Genomic DNA, 18,376 nt, shown 5'->3' with positions numbered 1-18,376 from the left:
TCTTCCACTATACTTTAGCAATGACAGGTAGCTTGATTAGAGTGAAGGTTAATCCCAGAGACATACCTCCAGGTATTAGTAATTTATACCTTCAGACTCAAACTTCCAGGAAAAATCAAGAACACAGAGAAATTCATCTCTTAAATTACCCTACTGTAGACATGGGAAAATGCCATCAATTTTCTGGATTGACACCCAAGTGGAGAATTCACCCCAAAGCTTTCCTTTTAAGTGTCACAAAATAATTCAGACACCTCATTTGCATATTCAGTAGCACTGGGACTATTAGTACAGGTATTTTAATTGCAGCATGTGGAATTTCCATCTTCTGGCTGTGTCACCTTTCTCTTTTCACCTTGAAAGAGAACAGCTTCTCAGAATTGTTCCTGTGTGCCCAAGCATAAACTGCAGTTCAAGAGGCAAATTTAAATTTGGGTAGCTCACACACATAAACATTGCAGCTCTGCTCTTGATGGGGGTCACCTTCTCAACCCTGCCACTTCTATTCCAGCATCTGGAAAAGTGCTCCTCATATTTAGAGGTGCCCACACACTGCCTGAAGAAGAATGAACTGCCTCAATCTGATCAGGATTGTGATCCTACAGGTTTGCAAGCCTGTGTCCAGCAGGAGCAACAGGGTATTGGTGTTAAGAGCAGCAACAGCAGGGCAGTTTGCTCTTGGTTTGAACTTGCTGAGTTCAGAGAAGGAAGCTGAGTTATGAAGGGCAGAAAAGGCTGACACTGCCTTTAAAGCCACCTCAGGAAGAGCTGAGGAAGTGGGTTTTGAAATAACAAACCACAGTTTTGCTCTGATGTCCTAGGACAAGCTGTTGCCCCAATTCATGCTGTCAGTGAAACCCTACATGCAGGGCAAACACCCTCATTGACTTAGAATCATAGAGTCGTTTGGGCTGGAAAAGACGTCTAAGATCATTGAGTCCAACCATCAACTTAAGACCACCATGGCCATTAAACCAGTGCTTGCTAGTTGATTCAAAGATCTCCCAGTCCCTTGAAGGACAGCTATGAGAGGAAGAGTGACTTGAGTATGTGAGTCCTTTCCCAAGGTGCTGGGAAGGGTTGCGCACCCTCCGTTCTCCTCAGCTGGCCTGAGGCTCAGTTGTGCTTCTCACACAGCCAAGTAACACCAGGAGCCTGCAGCGGTGTTTTGAGCTTCCCCTGAGGTGGCTGAGGTCTGGGAAATTAAACATGTAGGGATCTGATATGAGTTTGTGGATCAGGTTATGGATATCACTGTGATCAAGAATCCTCCTTTAAAGGATATTTACCTACTAGGATGGTGCATACAAAGGTAGCCACAACTTGATTTTCAAATATACAGATTTTAAACCCTCACATTTGGAAAATCCTTGCCCCCTAGTCCCAATAAAAATCTCAATAACTGAGAAATACCTATTTTTTGAACAGCTGGGTTGGAATAGTGCCTTCTTTGTCCCCTGCTTTCAAAGTCCTACTGAAAACATATCACCAGGATACACTGAAGCATTGCTTTGCTTGACAGAATGTCATTCCCTGACTCATGATACCTGTCAAAAAGGAACTCATAACAAATTTTGCCATTTTGGGGCTTGCTTTTAATTGCCACAAAGTTGGGTTTTATTTTTTTTTTTTCTCCCCCATGATTTTACTGCTTCAGGTGAGAAGAGGATGACATGGTAATATCATTTTAAAGGCAAATCAACCCAAGTTATTTCTCACTGAAGCTTCTATCTGCTGTTATGCGCTGCCAGGTTTCAGCTCTCTACCATAATGGTCAGCTAAAGTTAATGCACAATACTGTGCTGTACTCATTAAACCTTTTAGAAGGATGTGAATGAATAGGGACAAAAAGAATCATAGAGTCAGAGAATCAGAGAATGGTCTGGGTTGGAAGGATATAGGGAAAAATACATGGCAAAATGAAGGCAAGGAGAAAGAGATCATCTTGTTGACTCAGCAGGCCCCATCAAGAAGGGCCGAGCTCCTATGAGCTATGTTACATTTGTCAGGCTGGTGTTGCTCACACTTTCTGGCCATGAGGGATTTCTGTAGCTCTTTCTGGTACCAGCACAAAGCTCCACATCAGTGGTCTGACCTTTGTGAAGGACCTGAATTACAAAAATCATCTAACTATGCAGGAGCAACCCATCTGAAATTTGGCTGATTCTTTTGTCTGCCTTCTGAAGGAGAGTGCTGGAACAGACTGCTCCAAACAGAAACCATCATTTGTGTAACTCTAGAGCACTTGGGGCTTTAAGAGAGAACAACAGGCTGGCTAAGCCCAGCGCTTCAGCAGCCGAACACAGAAACGCTCAAGCATAAAAAAACTGAAGATGAAGAGGGTCCTTCATAAGAGCTCAGGAACAAGAGCTGGTCTTGTAGACTGCACCAACTGTGCTGTAAAGGACCTGAAAGCTGTTGGGTGAATTAAGGATGGAGCATGTTCCAGTCCCGCTCTGCACACCCCAAAGGGCTGCTTTGTCGTGAGCGCTGAATGTCTGTGCTGTTGAGGCTTTCCATCTGACACTTCACGTTATGTCAGAGCGAGGGGTTTTTTTTTTTTGGGGGTGGTTTTTTTTTGTGTGTGTGTGTGTGTGTGTGTTTAATATATTGGTGACTATGTGTTTTAATGAAGGTGCCCTGTATTCCAGAGCTAGCAAATGCACGATGTGTTGCTGCGGTCGCCAAGATAAGTAGTAATTTTTAAATAAACAGCAGTATAAACAGTTACATAAAACTCATGTAAATTGCTGGCACAGAATTTTAGACTGGCTTAAGTTATGTAACTAACTTGTGGCCAAGTAGGGCTGCTTTCTCCCCGCCCCCCCTTCTGTTTTGGTGGGTTGGTTTTTTGTTTTTTTTTCACTGCTCACATCTTGCCCTTTAAAATAAAGGGAGAGGTTTCTTTTCACCTGCTTCTTCTCCACTCGCTGGCTGGCTGTTCTCTTCAGCATGCCTTAAACAGCTTGTCAGATGGAGGCAAAGTAAAGGCACAAAACACCTCCTGACCCTAGTATATCACAGAATGTATCTGGTTGGAAGAGACCTCAAAGATCATCCAGTCCAACTCTTAACTCAGCACTAACACTAAACTGTATGCCTAAATGCCAGGACCACAGGCTGCTTGAACACCTCCAGGGATGGTGACTCCACCACTGCCCTGGGCAGACCATTCCAATGTCTGAGAACCCTCTTTGTGAAGAAATATTTCCTTGCATCCAGCCTGAACCTCCCCTGGTGCAGCTTGTAAGCATCTCCTTTGGTCCTGTTGTTTGACACCAAAGAGAAGAGGCTGAGCCCCTCCTTGCTCCAACCTCTCTTCAGGTAGTTGTGGAGAGATCTCCCCCTCACCCTCCTCTTCTCTAGACTGAAGAGATTCATTCAAGAAAACACCTTCTCCTGAGTCAAGTAAACAGCCTGAGCCACAGCAGAATTTGTCACTTCTCTTGGCATTTGTTTTTGCTTGCACTGAAAACACTGAATTGCTGAGTAGATTAATTAGGCTGAGGGACACAAGTTATGTTGCTGAGTTGCTGGAGCCTACAGAGCAGTGCACTGAGCTGGGATTCTGGGGTTTATTCTTCCATTTGCTCCTGGCTTGCTGTTGTGACCTTGGACAAAGCCTTTTGCCACTATGGCTTTTAACCCAGACTGAAGTAGGGAAGATTCTCACCCCTTCCCTTCACCCCTATGTCCAGAACCAAGGCTGGAGGACACTGCAGATTTAGCTTGTGTTTCCAAGGGCCTCCAAACAAATAACTGCACTGTTCAATAGCTTCCTTTGAAGTGTAAAGCTCAAAGAGGGCACTAACACCAGAAATCACTTCACACTCTTTCCCTGCAAGCTGATCTTTACGAAATAATGTTAATAATTTACACTCATAATGCTTTGGCAGCTCGATTTAAGGACATTGAGTACTGCCATTCATGTGGTAAAATCAGGATGGAAGCACCTAAACAAAAACTGAGTGAAGAGGATTAAAAACTGGTGAAGAGCAGGAATCATTTGTTGGTGCAGACAGCATCCCCAGCTCAGATGGAGAACAATGTTTGCAGTATTTGGTCAGCTCCTCCAGGCTGCCTTGAGCTGTCCTTTCTGGCCTGAATTCAGAAAGGGACACATGTTTGTAGATTTGGGTTCAGGCTCTTTTCAGGCCTCTCTCATGTTTGAAAGTACTCCAGAGAATGATAGGAGAAAGAGAAGTCATGGCAGCTGCAGGGAGTCCTGACAGAGATCCCAGCATAGTGCTTCCATGTGGAAAAACCAAATGCTTGGCACTGAGGAGTTTGTGTTTGTTCCCATGGCTCTGGGTTTCTGTGAAGGGTATAATCCATCCATAAATCCACACTAACAGAATGTCTGGAGCTGGCTGCAGGCTGATCAACAAGAGTGTAGACAGGGACAATATGAGGAGCCACAGAAGGGCCAGGTGAACTTCCCACTTGTTTGTTTGTTTAGGGACTCAGACTGGGATTTACTGGATATTGCTGTGCAAACACAGAAGTTAAAAGAGTGGAGTTGTGGCCTGGAACTGGAATTTCTAGGTACTACTTCAGTTAAAATCTGAGTTCCTAACTGCTCTGGGTACTAGTAGCCATTGTTTGGGGTCCTTTCTATTATTTCAGTTATTTCTGTAAACTCAGTCAATGCTTTTTGTACTGAATCATCAAGAAGGCTGAGGAGGAATGGAAAAGATGGAAGCAAGCAGCACTGCATCAAGCTGACGAACAGAAAACCTTCAAGAAGGCTGAAGAGGAATGGAAAAGGTGGAAACAAGCAGCACTGCATCCAGCTGAAAAACACAAAGCACTGTGTTTTAGTGGGAAAGAGCTGTGGGTGGGTTAAGGGCCTCTCATCAGAACAGCATCCAGAGTAGTACCAAGAGGATCATCCCTGGGCTATTCCTAGAGAGCACATCTTCATTTGAAACTTCCCTGGCTTTAAATCTTCGTGACACTTGTTTCAGAGAATTTCTTCAGCAGTTAAACACTTTATTTGCAAGAAAGCTTCTTCCCAAAGAGCTGTGGGCTCCTTCACCTTTTGCACCAGCCAATTATAAGCAGTGATGGCAAGCAACCAAACACTACACCCTGCAACTTATGCTCAATAGATGCGGTAAGAGCTCAAAGCAGACCCAAAGGCCTGAGTCCAAATTTACACTCATGTATCAGTTCTGTGGCTCAGATCTAATTACTAGAACAGTGTCAAGTTTGGCTTGGAGAGGCAAACTGACTATGTTTTAGTGCCTTTATGCATGTAAATGCTCCAGAAAAGTCCATGATGGACCAGGGAAGACTTCAGAAAAAGCAGTGAGCAGGGAAAGTTTACCACAAGCCTCTGACGACCTTCTAGTTTTAAGTGTCCAGTGAGGAAGCATTCCCAAACCTGGGAATCAGGAGATCTGCCAGGTTAGGGACCTCCTTCAAGACAGAAGCTGAGGGTCTGGAGTTCCAGCCCTGCCAGTGACTATGGGAATTTCAGCTCTTCTCTGCAGCACCTATGAATTGAAAGCTGTCATGCTTGGCCACATGCAGATAATTTTTAAAATTGAGGGAAATCCAAGGAAATGTAAAAGGTAAAGCAATGTCTAAACTTCAGCAACATCACAATGTGAGCCTTTTGGCTTGGACACCAAAAGCAGACAAAACCAGAGCCTATAGGTCTGGGTTTTCTCACTGCCAATCACCTGGAGCTGCTGTTCAAAATCCTTATAAAACACAAAGCAGGAGGCAGGAATGATTGAGCTGAGCAACTGGTGTCTGGTCAGCTAGATCAGTTAATTACACCATCACTTCATATGTGGTCCATGTCCAATGATGCTTTTAACCTTAAACTTAAAAAACAGAAGTTCTTCCAAGTCCAATGCATCCTTTGGCCCTTGAAGGGAGCTGGAAATAGACAGGTTTAACGTTTATACATTTCTGTACTTGGTAGGCATAAAAATAGAAGTAAAATTGCACAGTCCTGCTAGCTCCCAAATTGTAACGTGCAAATAAAGTGCCCAGGAGACCTAATAAAGTGCCATAAATGAGCTACTGTAAAAAATCTCAGACCACACCTATTCAGTAGGATAAATTCAAATGTCTTACAAAGAAATGTATTCTCTTGCCTTTTTATGGAGAAAGAACTGTGTTGGGGAAAGAATCAGCTTCAAAATACACAAAGAAACTTTGAATAATAATAATAATAATAGTAATGATAATAGAAATAATAATAACAACAATCATCATCATCTATTGATTAGACTAAGCAAATGGAGGGCAATAACTTCAAACTAGAGAAGAGCAGATTTAGACTGGCTGTTAGGAACAAGTTCTGCGCCATGAGGGTGCTGGAACACTGCAACAGGATGCCCAGGGAGGGAGCTGAGGTCCTGTGGCTGGAGGCCTTCAAGGTCAGGCTTGACCAGGCTCTGAGCACCCTAGTTCAAGAGAGACAGGAATCTGCTGGAGAGAGTCCAAAGGACAGCTGTAAGGATGATGAAGGAACTTGAACATCTCTTCTGTGAAGAAAAGCTGAGAGCCCTGGGGCTGTTTAGTCTGAAGAGGAGGTGGTTGAGAGGGGACCTGATCAATATCTATCAATATCTGAGGGGTGGGTGTCAGGATGAAGGTACCAGGCTCTGTTTGGTGGTGCCAGTGATAGGACAAGGAACAGAAAGTACAAGCTGGAACCCAGGAGGTTCCACCTCAACGTGAGAACACTACTGTAAGAGTGCTGGAGCCCTAGAGCAGGATGCTCAGAGAGGTTATGGAGTCTCCTTCTCTGGAGACTTTCTAAACCTACTTGGATGTGTTTCTGTGTGCCCTGGCCTGAATGATCCTGCTCTGGCAAAGGAGTTGGACTGGATGATCTCTGGAAGTCCCTCCCAACCTCTAATATTCTATGATTGCATGACACCAAATTGCTTCAGCCTGTCCTAGACAAAGGCACTTGGCTATAACCAACCCGTTCCATGCAGCCGCGTGACAGCAGCGTGCTGCAGCTACTGCATATCTGGCTAAGACTGAACCATGACTCAAAGACCGTTTAAATTGCCTCGCAAACAGGGAGGCAAGAAGCAACTTTTTGTCAAAACACAAGTAAGACATAACTCCTTCTTTCCTGATCTGAGCTGACGTGAGGGGTTTCATTTTCAAGAGCTACATGCACTGACATAGAAAATTCCGCCCCCCCTCCCCCCAAAACACACTTCTCTCCATCCAGCAGAAATCCTAGAAGGCAGCTGGGCAAAGCCTGACAAACATGAACTATTCTGCTGAAAGAACAAACCAAAGAAGAAGGTAACAAGGGCTGAAGAGGCCTAGGCAGCTCACCATTGCTATCTGGAAATGAACTTGGCATCCAAGTCCACAGCCGCAGCCAAAGAGAGAAGATCAGCTCTGTTTGCTACATCAAACACGGCTCAGAGGGTTGGGTTTTGTGTTTTTTGTTGTTTTTTTTTTCACTCTTCCTCTCTCTTCAAACATAAATAGTTCCAGGCTCTTAAATAAATTAGCTCAGCTTCAGTTATACAAGCTGTTTCATTTTTTCTCCAAATGGGAATAGAGATGTTTGGTTTAGAATTGTAAATACGACATAAAGGGAGGGTTTTTTTTCCATTGCAAAGTGAACCTTTGCAATAGTAATGATTGGTGCTAGGTCCTTTTCTGGCTTTTACCCTATACCTAGGGATCACAGCATTGTTCTGACAGCTTCTAAAGGGAAACTGTGACTGACTGTGTCCAGTTCTGGGACCCTCAGTTTAAGAAGGACATTGAAACACTTGGACGTGTCCAGAGAAGGGCAACAAGGCTGGTGAGAGGCCTTGAACACATGCCCTATGAGGAGAGGCTGAGGGAGCTGGGATTGTTTAGCCTGGAGAAGAGGAGGCTCAGGGGTGACCTCATTGCCCTCTACAACTACCTGAGGGGTGGTTGTGGCTGGGAGGGGGTTGGTCTCTTCTCCCAGGCAACCAGCACCAGAACAAGGGGACACAGTCTCAAGCTGCGCCAGGGGAGGTTTAGACTCGAGGTGAGGAGGAAGTTCTTCACCTAGCGAGTCATTCGTCATTGGAATGTGCTGCCCAGGGAGGTGGTTGAGTCATCGTCCCTGGAGGCGTTCAAGAGGAGATTGGACGTGGCACTTGGTGCCATGGTCTAGTCATGGGGTCTGTGTTGATAGGTTGGACTCGATGATCCTTGAGGTCCTTTCCAACCTAAGTTATACTGTGATACTGTGATACTGTGAAACAAGTGACCCCCCCCCAGCTGTACAACAGGAGGGGTTTTAGCTGTACCTGTGCACAGTAAAGCAAGGTTTAAGTCAGATTCAAAATGCACAGACAAGAAATGCAACAAAAATCCTGACCTCTCCTTATAATTTAGCTCTCCAAACCCCTGCTTTCTTTATCTGCGTGTGTGTGTGTGTGGTGTGGGGGACACCTGAACCCCAGAAAGGCTGATTACTGAGAGACAAGAGTTCTTCCCAGCCCTGCAAGCACTTACCCCTCTATTGGGGCTGCTCCTCAGAGTCAAGTGGTGCCTATCAGGATTATGTGGCTGCTGGGATTATTTTGTTTAGTTGGGTTGGGTCGGGTTTTTTTTTTGCATCAAGGTAGTCGTGTAGCTCTAGTAGCTCTAGGATAAAAATACATTGTGCAGCAACAGCACAACAGGACTGGAAGGTTCAGCCTGGCTTCAAACTGTGGTGAGTTTTTTTTTGTGTACTCATGGGCAGCATTCTGATTGTGCTTTCAAATATGCAAAAACTGAAGCAGATTTTAAGTACTTCCGCACTGGGATGTGAGGTTTGGCTTCAGGGCACGATTAGCCAAGGGCAGGGTTGTTTTTTTTTTTCTTCTCAATATTACAGTGATGCTTCACATCCTTCCTAAAACTGGCTGGGGTGAGGTGTCTCTGGCTTTGAATCTCTCTCTCTAGCATGGAGCAGATTATTACTATTATTATTGATTTATGTCATGCCTGTCTGCTTCCAGCCTCAAAACACTTTACTAAGTTACAATATACATAGGAATCATTTCTCATCAGCCACCACCACTGTGTAGCCTTCTCTGGAGGGAAGCTGAAGGAAGCCATTAGGATGGTGCCTGCAACATTAAACAACAATCCAGGAGAGGAAGTAAAGAATACTCTGGCTCCTTAAAGCAATGGCTCAACAGAATGCAGTCCCTGAACTGCCATCCAGCTGGGACACCAAAGTCAATACCCATTCACCGTGTGTGGTTAAAATTAAATCTCCTAATGAAGTGAGATGGTTTTAGTGGTTGGAGAGTGAGTGCAAAGTATTATTCTCCTGTATTATTATTTGTAAGTTATACAGCTAACAAGGGAAAAGATCACACACAGGAAAATAACAGACAGTTAGACAACGTTCCAAGCCCAGTTTCTAAATGACATTTGGGCAAATAAAGCTTTTGGGGAAAAAAAATATGTTTTAAAAGAAAAAGAGACACAGGAAAAAAAAAAAAAGGAAAAAAGAAAAAGGAAAAAAAAAAAGATAAAAAAAAAAGAGGCAATTGGCAGTTTCTCACTGCTTTGAGGGAGCTAAACTGACCAGAAACGATGTCAGCTTTTATCCCTTGTAACTCAAGGCTGGAGAGAAGAACATTATTAGTTTCTGTTAATGAGCAGGTATTCCCTAAACACTGCTGCAAATGATCTGAATTCTAATTTGCTTAGAAACAGAAATGGTAAAGTGTTGAGGGGAGAAAAAAAAAAGCCCCACCAACCACCAAACCCTACCAGCTTGGGTTTGCCCTTGAATTAGCAAAATGCTTCGATGGTTTTCTGGGTAGGAGGTTTATGTATCTGACTAAAAAAGATCCTCACACAATGTTATCAAGCTCCCCTTTTCAGGCCTAGTAATTGCTAGCTGGTTCTAATCATTCTTGCAAGTGATCATTTGAAAGGTTCATTTTATGACCCCCTCAAACTAGCACAAAGAATCTCACTCCATAATGTAATAAACAATTCCACCACCGGCGCTTAATTAATTCCCGAAAGTCACCAAAAGGAGCTATTAATGATCTGGCTTTTTATCTAACCATAAATGTGCAAGTCTCCTGGGATAAAGGATTTAAAAAAGAACATTCTGGCAAAACTAACTGTCAACTTGATAAAGCAGAAAATGATCACCAGTGAGGGCAATTCCAAACATGACAGCAGGGCTCCCTGTTCTGATTAGAAGTTAGCTCAGGTCGGATTAAATTTCTCTGGATGTCGTGCTCAACAAAAAAGGGGACAGGGCTGACACGGTGCAAAACAGACTCAACCCAAAGGAATCCATGAGAGAAAGATTCTACAGCCTTTAGAAAATGATTTTTCTTTTCTTTTTCTCTCTCTCTTTTTTTTTTTAAATGAGTGCTTCTGGGGAGTTTGCTTTGCTGTGAAAATATCAACAGTTATTTTAATTAGAGTGGGGACAGCATTTCAAGCGCATTACAAAGGACAGGCTGATGTTTGCGAGGGAACTTTAGGAGCCCTAGCATCATTTTCACAAGCAAATCAGGCAGTAGGAAGCCCTTAAATGAAATTTAGTCTCCTGGCAACCCAAGCCATTGCTGAAAATTAGATTTAGGCTTTGATGTTTCTGAAAATCACCCTTCCTGCAGCACTGCACAGCTGACTGGGTGTAAGACAGCAATTTATCCTTCCACTGAGGCTGTTGGGAATGGAATCACTTTGATGGCTTTGGTCAGATCTGGGAAGTTGGATTTTTTTTCTTACACTGTAAACTTCTTCCCCCCCGCCCCCCCCCCCCCCCAAACTAGGCATAGCCAGTGATGCCTGGAGCCTCTGAGCAGGAGAAGGAGGAGGAAAGATAAGAAAGAATCTGTCCTTTCCAAAATAAACTCAAGCAGTCTTTTGGGTGCTTGTGCTTGATGCCAGCAGAGCTCTGCACCGACGTTTCCCACCTTCAGAAGAGCTCCATGAGCTGTGGTACCTCTTGATGCACTGGGGCTTTCTGAAGCTCCCCTAGAAGCGATCCCTGTGACACCCACGTATGGAAAGAGGCTACCCCACCACACAGCCAGCATGGTTCTTGCTCTGTGGATGGAAACCCAAGGTTCACAGACCTCTCAAATTACTTGGATTGTTTCCTGTTGTGTTTGTGTCTTTGCTTTAATATTTAAACCCTCTCACTCCAGTGGGAATTAACTAAGAGGATTTGCAGGCTCCCTATTTCTTGACTCTCCCATGCTGGGCCAACAAGGTCCCAGCTCTTCAGAAAAGTGCCTTTCAGTTCCCTGTTGGAAGGACTCAGGCTCCCACTGGAAGATGGAGGCAAAGAACACTGAGGAACTTCCTCTTTCCAACATTTTAGGAAGCTTGGGAGTTCCTTTCAATGGGAAAATGCAAAATTTCTCCTTTTTTTGTTTTTTTTTTTGTTCTGATCTTCAGTACAACATTATAATTTTTTTTTGAATGCTGGAATTTCCTGTGGAACAGAAACTCTGCTTTAAAGCCATCTCTCTTCAACTGTGCTATTCAGATGGAAGCATTTTACTGTTCATTCCACTTTGCAACTAACTGGTGCCACCCCTAATGTATTGCTCTTTCAAGAATGATGTGGCAGCACTGGAATAGCTAATTAGTTGGGCTGTAGGATGCCTCTGCCAAACGCTTCAGCTTCCAGAGGCATTCCTTTAAGGAATGGTGGTGTGGGTTTGGCATTTACAAGGATACACATGGTTTCAGGAGCCCACAGGCACCAAAAGTTAGCTTTGTGTTGTGCAACTGCTCATCTCAACCCAGTCATTGAGCTGATGTCCTAACCACAGTGAGTCAAGCAAACTTCTTCAAAGCACTCATGGAGAAAAACTTTGGGTTAATTTGTTTTTCTTTTTCTTTTTTTTTTCCTTCTTTTTTCTTTTTTTTTTTTCTTTAATAAAAATTTTGTCTTTGGGGAAATCTTTGAAGAAAGTTCCACTTCTACAGCTACTTGCAGATAAATCCCTTTGCCAGCCCCCCAATATTTTGTACATTGTTAAGGCAAACGAAAGATGCTTAAATCCAGTACCTTTATACTTGGTCACCACAGCTGAGTTGACACTCAGAGGTTCTTGGAAGGTGACAGTGAGTGATGTACTGCTTGTTACCATGACACAGACGTTGGTTGGCGCCTCAGGGGCTCCTGGGAGAGAAGAGAAAACATCAGCTCTTCAGCACAACAAATCCTATTCAAACAATGTTTGAGTCTTCAAAGAACCCACTGAAAATCACCCTGCAATTGTGAGCTTCGGGTTGTAGGTGTTTGTGTGCTCTGCCTTTTGAGCATTTTAATTAGTGCCCCTGCTAACAATATCCTGCAGACACCATTTGTTTCTATCATGGGTTTTGTTTTTGGTTGGGTTTTTTTTGACTCCTTTGGGTTAAAAATATCTTCCTGCATATATGTAACCCAATAAAACAGATTCATGCTAATTATGTCAGTGAAAAGCCCCTATAAATCTCTTGGGGTGGGTAGAAGGAGAGAGAAAGGACAAAAACCACAAAGAGCTAATTAAAGCTTTATGGTTTCACTAACAAACTTAAATTTATCAAATGAGAGAGAAGATGTTTACCTTATTGTGATGCAGAAAGTGCAGATCCCACCAATATCCCAGTGCAGCAGTCCCAACCTACACTTCTCTTTTCAAATCTAGCTTGGGTTTGCTTTGGTTTTGGTTTTGGGGTGGTGGTGTGTGTTAAAAAAAGATAAACAAAATCTGAATTCACAGAATATCAACCAGACCCAATTCAGAAATCAAACCCCAAACGCTGTGACTTACTGATGGGATTGATTTCAGAAGTCACTCCATTCACTTACACTCCTGCTCTATTTCCTGCAGTCAGTATCTACTACAAGGAGCACTACAGCTGGCTTGAAGAAGTAATCTCAGAATACAATAAACCTGGGGAAATGATTTGTAAGTACATTTCTGTAGGGATGGCTGTAAAAATGTTAATGGCAATGATTGTATTTCATTGACTAGGATACAGCCACAGATCCACACAGTTCAGCCCTGTTTACTCTTTCCCAAGGGCTCAAATTCACCTTTATTTTGGGTACAGCTGTTTGAAGTGACCCAGTCTGAGGCTACCCTATGAAAATGTTCTCTGGGGATGCCACAGTTAAAATACCTCACTTTAGATATAAAATGAAATTCCATTGTTTGATGAAATATTCAGAACTACTCCGTTCTTCTAACTGAATTCATTAAAAATCAATCAAATTACAGCAGAACAAAGGCCAATGTCCCCATCCCTCTTCCTTCCTACTCATATATTCCTTTCTAATCATCCTGTTTTAAATTCTGAGCACACTAAATGAGATCCAGGAGTAAATATGAAGAGAAGCAAGACGGACAGGATCATTAGCTGCTGACAGGGGTCTCATCACTTTCATGCAGCTCACTCCTGCAAGAGCTGTGTGCTTGCTGCTCTCAGATCTCTGGTCCTACAATGTTCTAACATCATTTTCCCTCTCATTCTTGGGAAGGCCATTTAGTTGTATGTCTTATTTTTCCCACCCTGCCACAGCTTCAGAGCAGTGCTGTGAGGATAAGTTAGCAAGAACAGCTTTGCCCAACAAGGTGCTTCCAGTGGGAGCTGTTTGGAATTGAGCAGCCTCTCCTACTTACTGGCATGCTCGTAGCCTGCCCTCATGCGCTTGTACAGCCTGGATCTCCACTCCCATGCCTTCAGCTGCTTCTCCTTTTCTGTGTTGTCTGTGCCAGGGTTTTCATTCATCACTTGTGCAGACAATTCACTGACTCGCTGCTCTGCTTCCTGGACCAATGTACTCAGATGCGCTGACCTGCTCTCCATGTTCACAACTAGCAAGGCAAGGGAAAGGAATAGTTTGGTGGACAGGAGACAAAACCCCAGCCTCACACATTCCAGCATAACACATGTGAAAGGTCAGCCCAGCCCCTGAACACTGCCTTCCAGCAGTTATCTTGCCATCCAGTGGATTAGAGCATGGCAATTTATACCACCCAAGGTCACTTAACAGGGATTAACAACATGAATAAATTGAGCGCATTTTATCTTCCAGTGTGCCTCATATGCTGGAAAAATCTCTTAATCAGTATGAAATTGCATATGTTTTAAAGGGGCTGCAAGGAGACTTCCAGTACCTGAAGGAGGCCTACAAGAAAGCTGGGAAGGGACTTTTGACAAGGACTTATAATGATAGAATGAGGAGCAATGCATTGAAGCTTGAGGAGGAGATTCTTTACAGTAACGATGGTGAGACACTGAAACAGGTCATGAATGCCTCCTCCCTGGAGGGTGGATGAGGACTTGAGCAGCCAAGTCTAGTGGAGAGGTGCCCCTGCCCATGGCAAGGAGGTTGGAGTAGTTGATCTCTAAGGTCCCTTCCAAACTGAGCCATTCTATGAATCTATGAATATTAAACTCAAACTAAAACAAGAAAGCATTTGCCCTGCTTTGACATAATATCATAAACTTCCATAGTAAAAAAAGGAAGTTGTGCTGGTTCCAAGCACACACAAGATAAACCTCTACAAGCAGAAAGAGATCTAACTGGCAAAGTGAAGAAGAAGAGTTTGGGGTGGGGTATGGCTGGTGTAGCATGGATCCCTTCCCAGGTTTTCTTTCTGCCATGGTTTTGCCCAGTAATATTAATTTAATCCTCTGGGCTGGGCAGGTAGAGAACAGGTTGACACCTGGAGAGCTGGGTTTCCTCCAGTGCTCAGAATAATTGTAATGTGATGCTTAGCAGGTCATGGTACAACAGGGCATGCTGCATGAAGGTGAAGATGAAGATCATGCAGGTTGCAAACTAACACAGGTTTGATGTTAGCCCAAGCCCATGAGACTACCCTGAACCAGCCCCTGGGTTATACAGTGAAATGTGGTGAGTCAAGGTGGTGAGTCAAGCCCTCTTCTCAGAAATGCTCTTAGCCTGATGGTGCAGGTTAGGAAATAGGACTTGCAAATGTGCAGTCATGGATCTGCTGTTTGACCTGAAGGAAGTCCTGTAGAAGAGAAGGAATTCTGATGTCACTGAAAGTCAGTTTTCCGTGGTGTCTGGGGTTTGGGCAGAAGAGCTCTGAGCTAGTCTAGATGTCAAAGTGCCCCATTTACTACAAACTCTGTCCTGGCACAAGAGCTACTCTTAGCAGCAATGAGGAGCCGCAATGTAGGAACCTTCAGGCTCCTGCTTTCCCTAAGGCTCTACAAGAACAGCCTAAATCTGCCATGGGGTGCATGAATCAGTCTCTTTCACAAGGCAGGAGCAGAAGCATTTCTGAAAACAAACTGTACCAAAGAAAGGGCCAAGACTCTGGCACTTTTTAAACATCAAAACACCACATGAGCAAAGATATCTGCACATAGGAACATCTTATTCCTTAACTGGAATAGTAGGATCATGGAACAAATCAGATAGGGAAGGACCTTCTCTGGTCAAACCTTTGTGTTCCAAGCAGGGTCAGCTATGAGGTCAGATCAAGCTGCTGAGGACATTGCCCAATCGAGTATTGAAAGCTTCCCAGGATGCAGGCTTTTCAGCAGCTCTGGGTAAGCTGCTCCACTGCTCCTCTGTCCTTGGTGTGAAAAAGCTGTTTGTTTATCCAGCCTGAATCTTTCGTTTTGACTTTTGCCCTCTCTCTCTCTTGTAACAATATCACAACTGAAGGCTAGCAGAGCTTCAGAATAAGGCTGCACACTGATGCGGGAAGTGCCACAGGATCTTTAGAGCTACAGGAGGAGAGCAAAGAACTACTCAGCACCTCTGACATCCGAAAGGTTGGGCTTGAGGAACGTTTGTCTCAGCCTTTGCTTTCAGAAGCTGGCTTCAAGCCACACTTCTTGAAGTTTGATCATTCTTCATATGGACATCAGAGGCACGTGGCCAAGCTCCCTGGAATCTGCTGGTATCCTCAGAGCTGCCTGTTTACTGGGAGGCCAAAGGTGATACGGTTTCCTGGATCCATGCCTACAATAAACTTGCAACACATCTGATAGCACAACAGGGCTGAGGAAGGAGATTTTATGTGCCAGAACCTCAGGTGATTGAGAACTGGCATTGGTCCAAGTTCTTGCTAAGGACCTGGCTCTGTCTGTTTAATCAAGATTCTGATCTTAGGAACGTGTCCTATTGGCCACTGGAAACTTTAATCTCATTTTTATTTGGGGTCAGGTGAAGAAGCCAAGCCAAACCACGAGTATATGGTGAATCAAAGTAACTGAAAAGATGACAGAATGGACTTTGCCTGCTCCCCAGCTAAATGGATATTTTAAATGCTCTACTTTCTGATCTTACTCACTTTATGTTTAAGATTGTCATTTTACTTTCTATTCCTTTATTTGCTGTCATTCCTGTTCCAGGCAGAAATCCAGGTGATGTAGATGGAGACTATCTGCCCTTCAGATCCTCTTTCCCACAGTGTTAGCTTAGGGGCTACAGTGACATTTCACCTGGATCACTATGGCTAATAGAGTGGAGGAGGAAGAGTTTTCCCTGTAGGAAGCTTTCTGTGTGCACATGGAATGAGAGATTTCTCTGCCTTTCAGTCTCCCATATATCTGCATCTCTCCTATGCACTTCCCATCAGATGAAGAGATGCCTGTGTCCTCTTCCAAAACTGGGATGAGTCAGAATTCTACCTTGAAGTCCCTTCCTACTCAGCCTGGGGAATTCGTGCTCAACAGCCCACCACAGAGAAATGAAAATGCTGCTGCTGGGTGCTGGATCTTGTTGTTGCAGCCCTGAGATCACACAAACAGAATGGATTTAGTTTGAAAAAGAGGAGGCTGAGGGGAGACTTCATTGCTGTCTACAACTACCTGAAAGGACATTGTAGAGAGGCTAGTGCTGGTCTCTTCTCTCAGGTAATTAGGGATAGAACAAGAGGGAATGGCCTCAAGATGCCATTGGGTAGCTTTAGACTGGACAGTAGGAAAAAAAAATTCAGGGAAAGAGTGGTCAGGCACTGGAATGTGCTGCCCAGGGGAGGTGGTGGAGTCACCAAGCCTGGAAGTGTTTAAAGGTGGTTTGGATCCAGTTCTTGGGGCTAGGGGTGGACTTGGGGCTTGGGGCTAGGGGTGGACTTGGGGCTTGGGGCTAGGTGCTAGGGGTGAACCTTGCAGAGTTGGGTTCTGGGTTGGACTTGGTGATCCTGAGGGTCTGTTCCAACCTGAAGGGATGTCTCTGTGTTTTTGTGATTTCATCCTAACAGGGTTGGTTAAGTCAGGAATCAAAGCAGAAAGACTGGAGACATAGAAAGTGACTGCTATCAGTTCCACAAGGGTGAAGCTACACAGAAAGCTGCTGTGAACCTTTGTTTTGAGTGCTGAAAACAACTTCTTGTGTTTTGCTCTTGAGCAGCAACTGTAAACCCTTAAGGTAAAAAAAACCAAAGTAAAATAGCAACAGCCCAAGCCCATCATTTGCTTGCTGCTGAGAACGTTTCATCCATTCTTGCAATCAGAAACAGCCGAAAATCAAGATAAGTGAAGTGGAAATTTGGTGGGTCTGTATTTTGAAATGGAAATGAGGTGGTTATATATTCATATTCCCTGTGTTCATAGGCATGTTTGCATTAATTACAGGAAATGAATACTAATTTATGATTGCCCCTGCTCGCCATCAGACTGCATTTATTTACAGATGAGGTCAATGAAAAATTAGTTTAGCCTTTTTTTTTTTTCCCCCCACCTTTTTTTTTCTTTAACTGCTGTTTAGAACACTCAAGACTGTGTTTTCCTCTAGATTTGTCATGGTTAATGAATGTTGCTTCAGCAGTCAATCATGCACTCTAAATGCTGTCACACTTCTTTCCCCCTGCCCCCCCCCCCCCTTTTTTTTTTTCTTTTAAAGCCTCAGTCATGAACCATGACAGAAAAATAAACAAATAAATATAAAACCCAAGGAAAAAAAAAAAAAGAGAAACACACCACACACACAAACCCCAAACTCTTTTCACTGAGCACTATGCAAGAAAAAAAAAAAAGGGAAAAAAAATCTCCAGGGAAGGTTAAAGGAGGCCAGAATAAATGATAATATAAGTGCTGTGGACATAGAAAAGCAATAAAGGTGTACCAACACTGAGGGTCTGGCAGAAAAAAACGCCCTCTACACACACACACACACACACACACACACACACTCTTTCCACTGAAAGAACTGGCAATGGTAGTAGCCTCAAGGTGCAATTTCCTGGAGCACAGAGATTGACAAGCCAGCACTAAATGTTGTTAATTTAACTAACTTCAAATTAATGGCAGAGTCTGCAGCGGCCGAACCCCTCAAACACAGTCTCATTATAGCCTTGCTGGGAACGGCCTAAATATAGGCATTGACAGCTTAAAACAGATTGGCACACATCAGGGGTATTTTTAGACACCAGCAAGGCGTCAGAGT

The 18,376-nt window shown here is 43.8% G+C and overlaps 1 protein-coding gene across 1 annotated transcript in view; it reads right to left on the bottom strand.

The window, feature by feature from the left end:
- ANKFN1 (ankyrin repeat and fibronectin type III domain containing 1) overlaps window positions 1-18,376 on the bottom strand; it is a 60,153-nt gene that overhangs the window by 33,366 nt on the left and 8,411 nt on the right. Inside the window, exons 4-5 of the mRNA XM_068151693.1 lie at window positions 13,626-13,820; window positions 12,023-12,136 (exon numbers count right to left, since the gene is read on the bottom strand). Coding sequence (XP_068007794.1) covers window positions 12,023-12,136; window positions 13,626-13,820 — 309 coding nt within the window. The remainder of the gene's footprint in view (window positions 1-12,022; window positions 12,137-13,625; window positions 13,821-18,376) is intronic.

The sequence above is a fragment of the Melanerpes formicivorus genome, unplaced genomic scaffold, assembly GCF_026170545.1.
Source record: "Melanerpes formicivorus ecotype bairdi unplaced genomic scaffold, bMelFor1.0.p_v2 SCAF_21, whole genome shotgun sequence".
Lineage (NCBI taxonomy): Eukaryota > Metazoa > Chordata > Aves > Piciformes > Picidae > Melanerpes > Melanerpes formicivorus.
The sequence above is the reverse complement of the archived record's forward strand: the minus strand, read 5'-3'. Positions and strand labels throughout refer to the sequence as shown.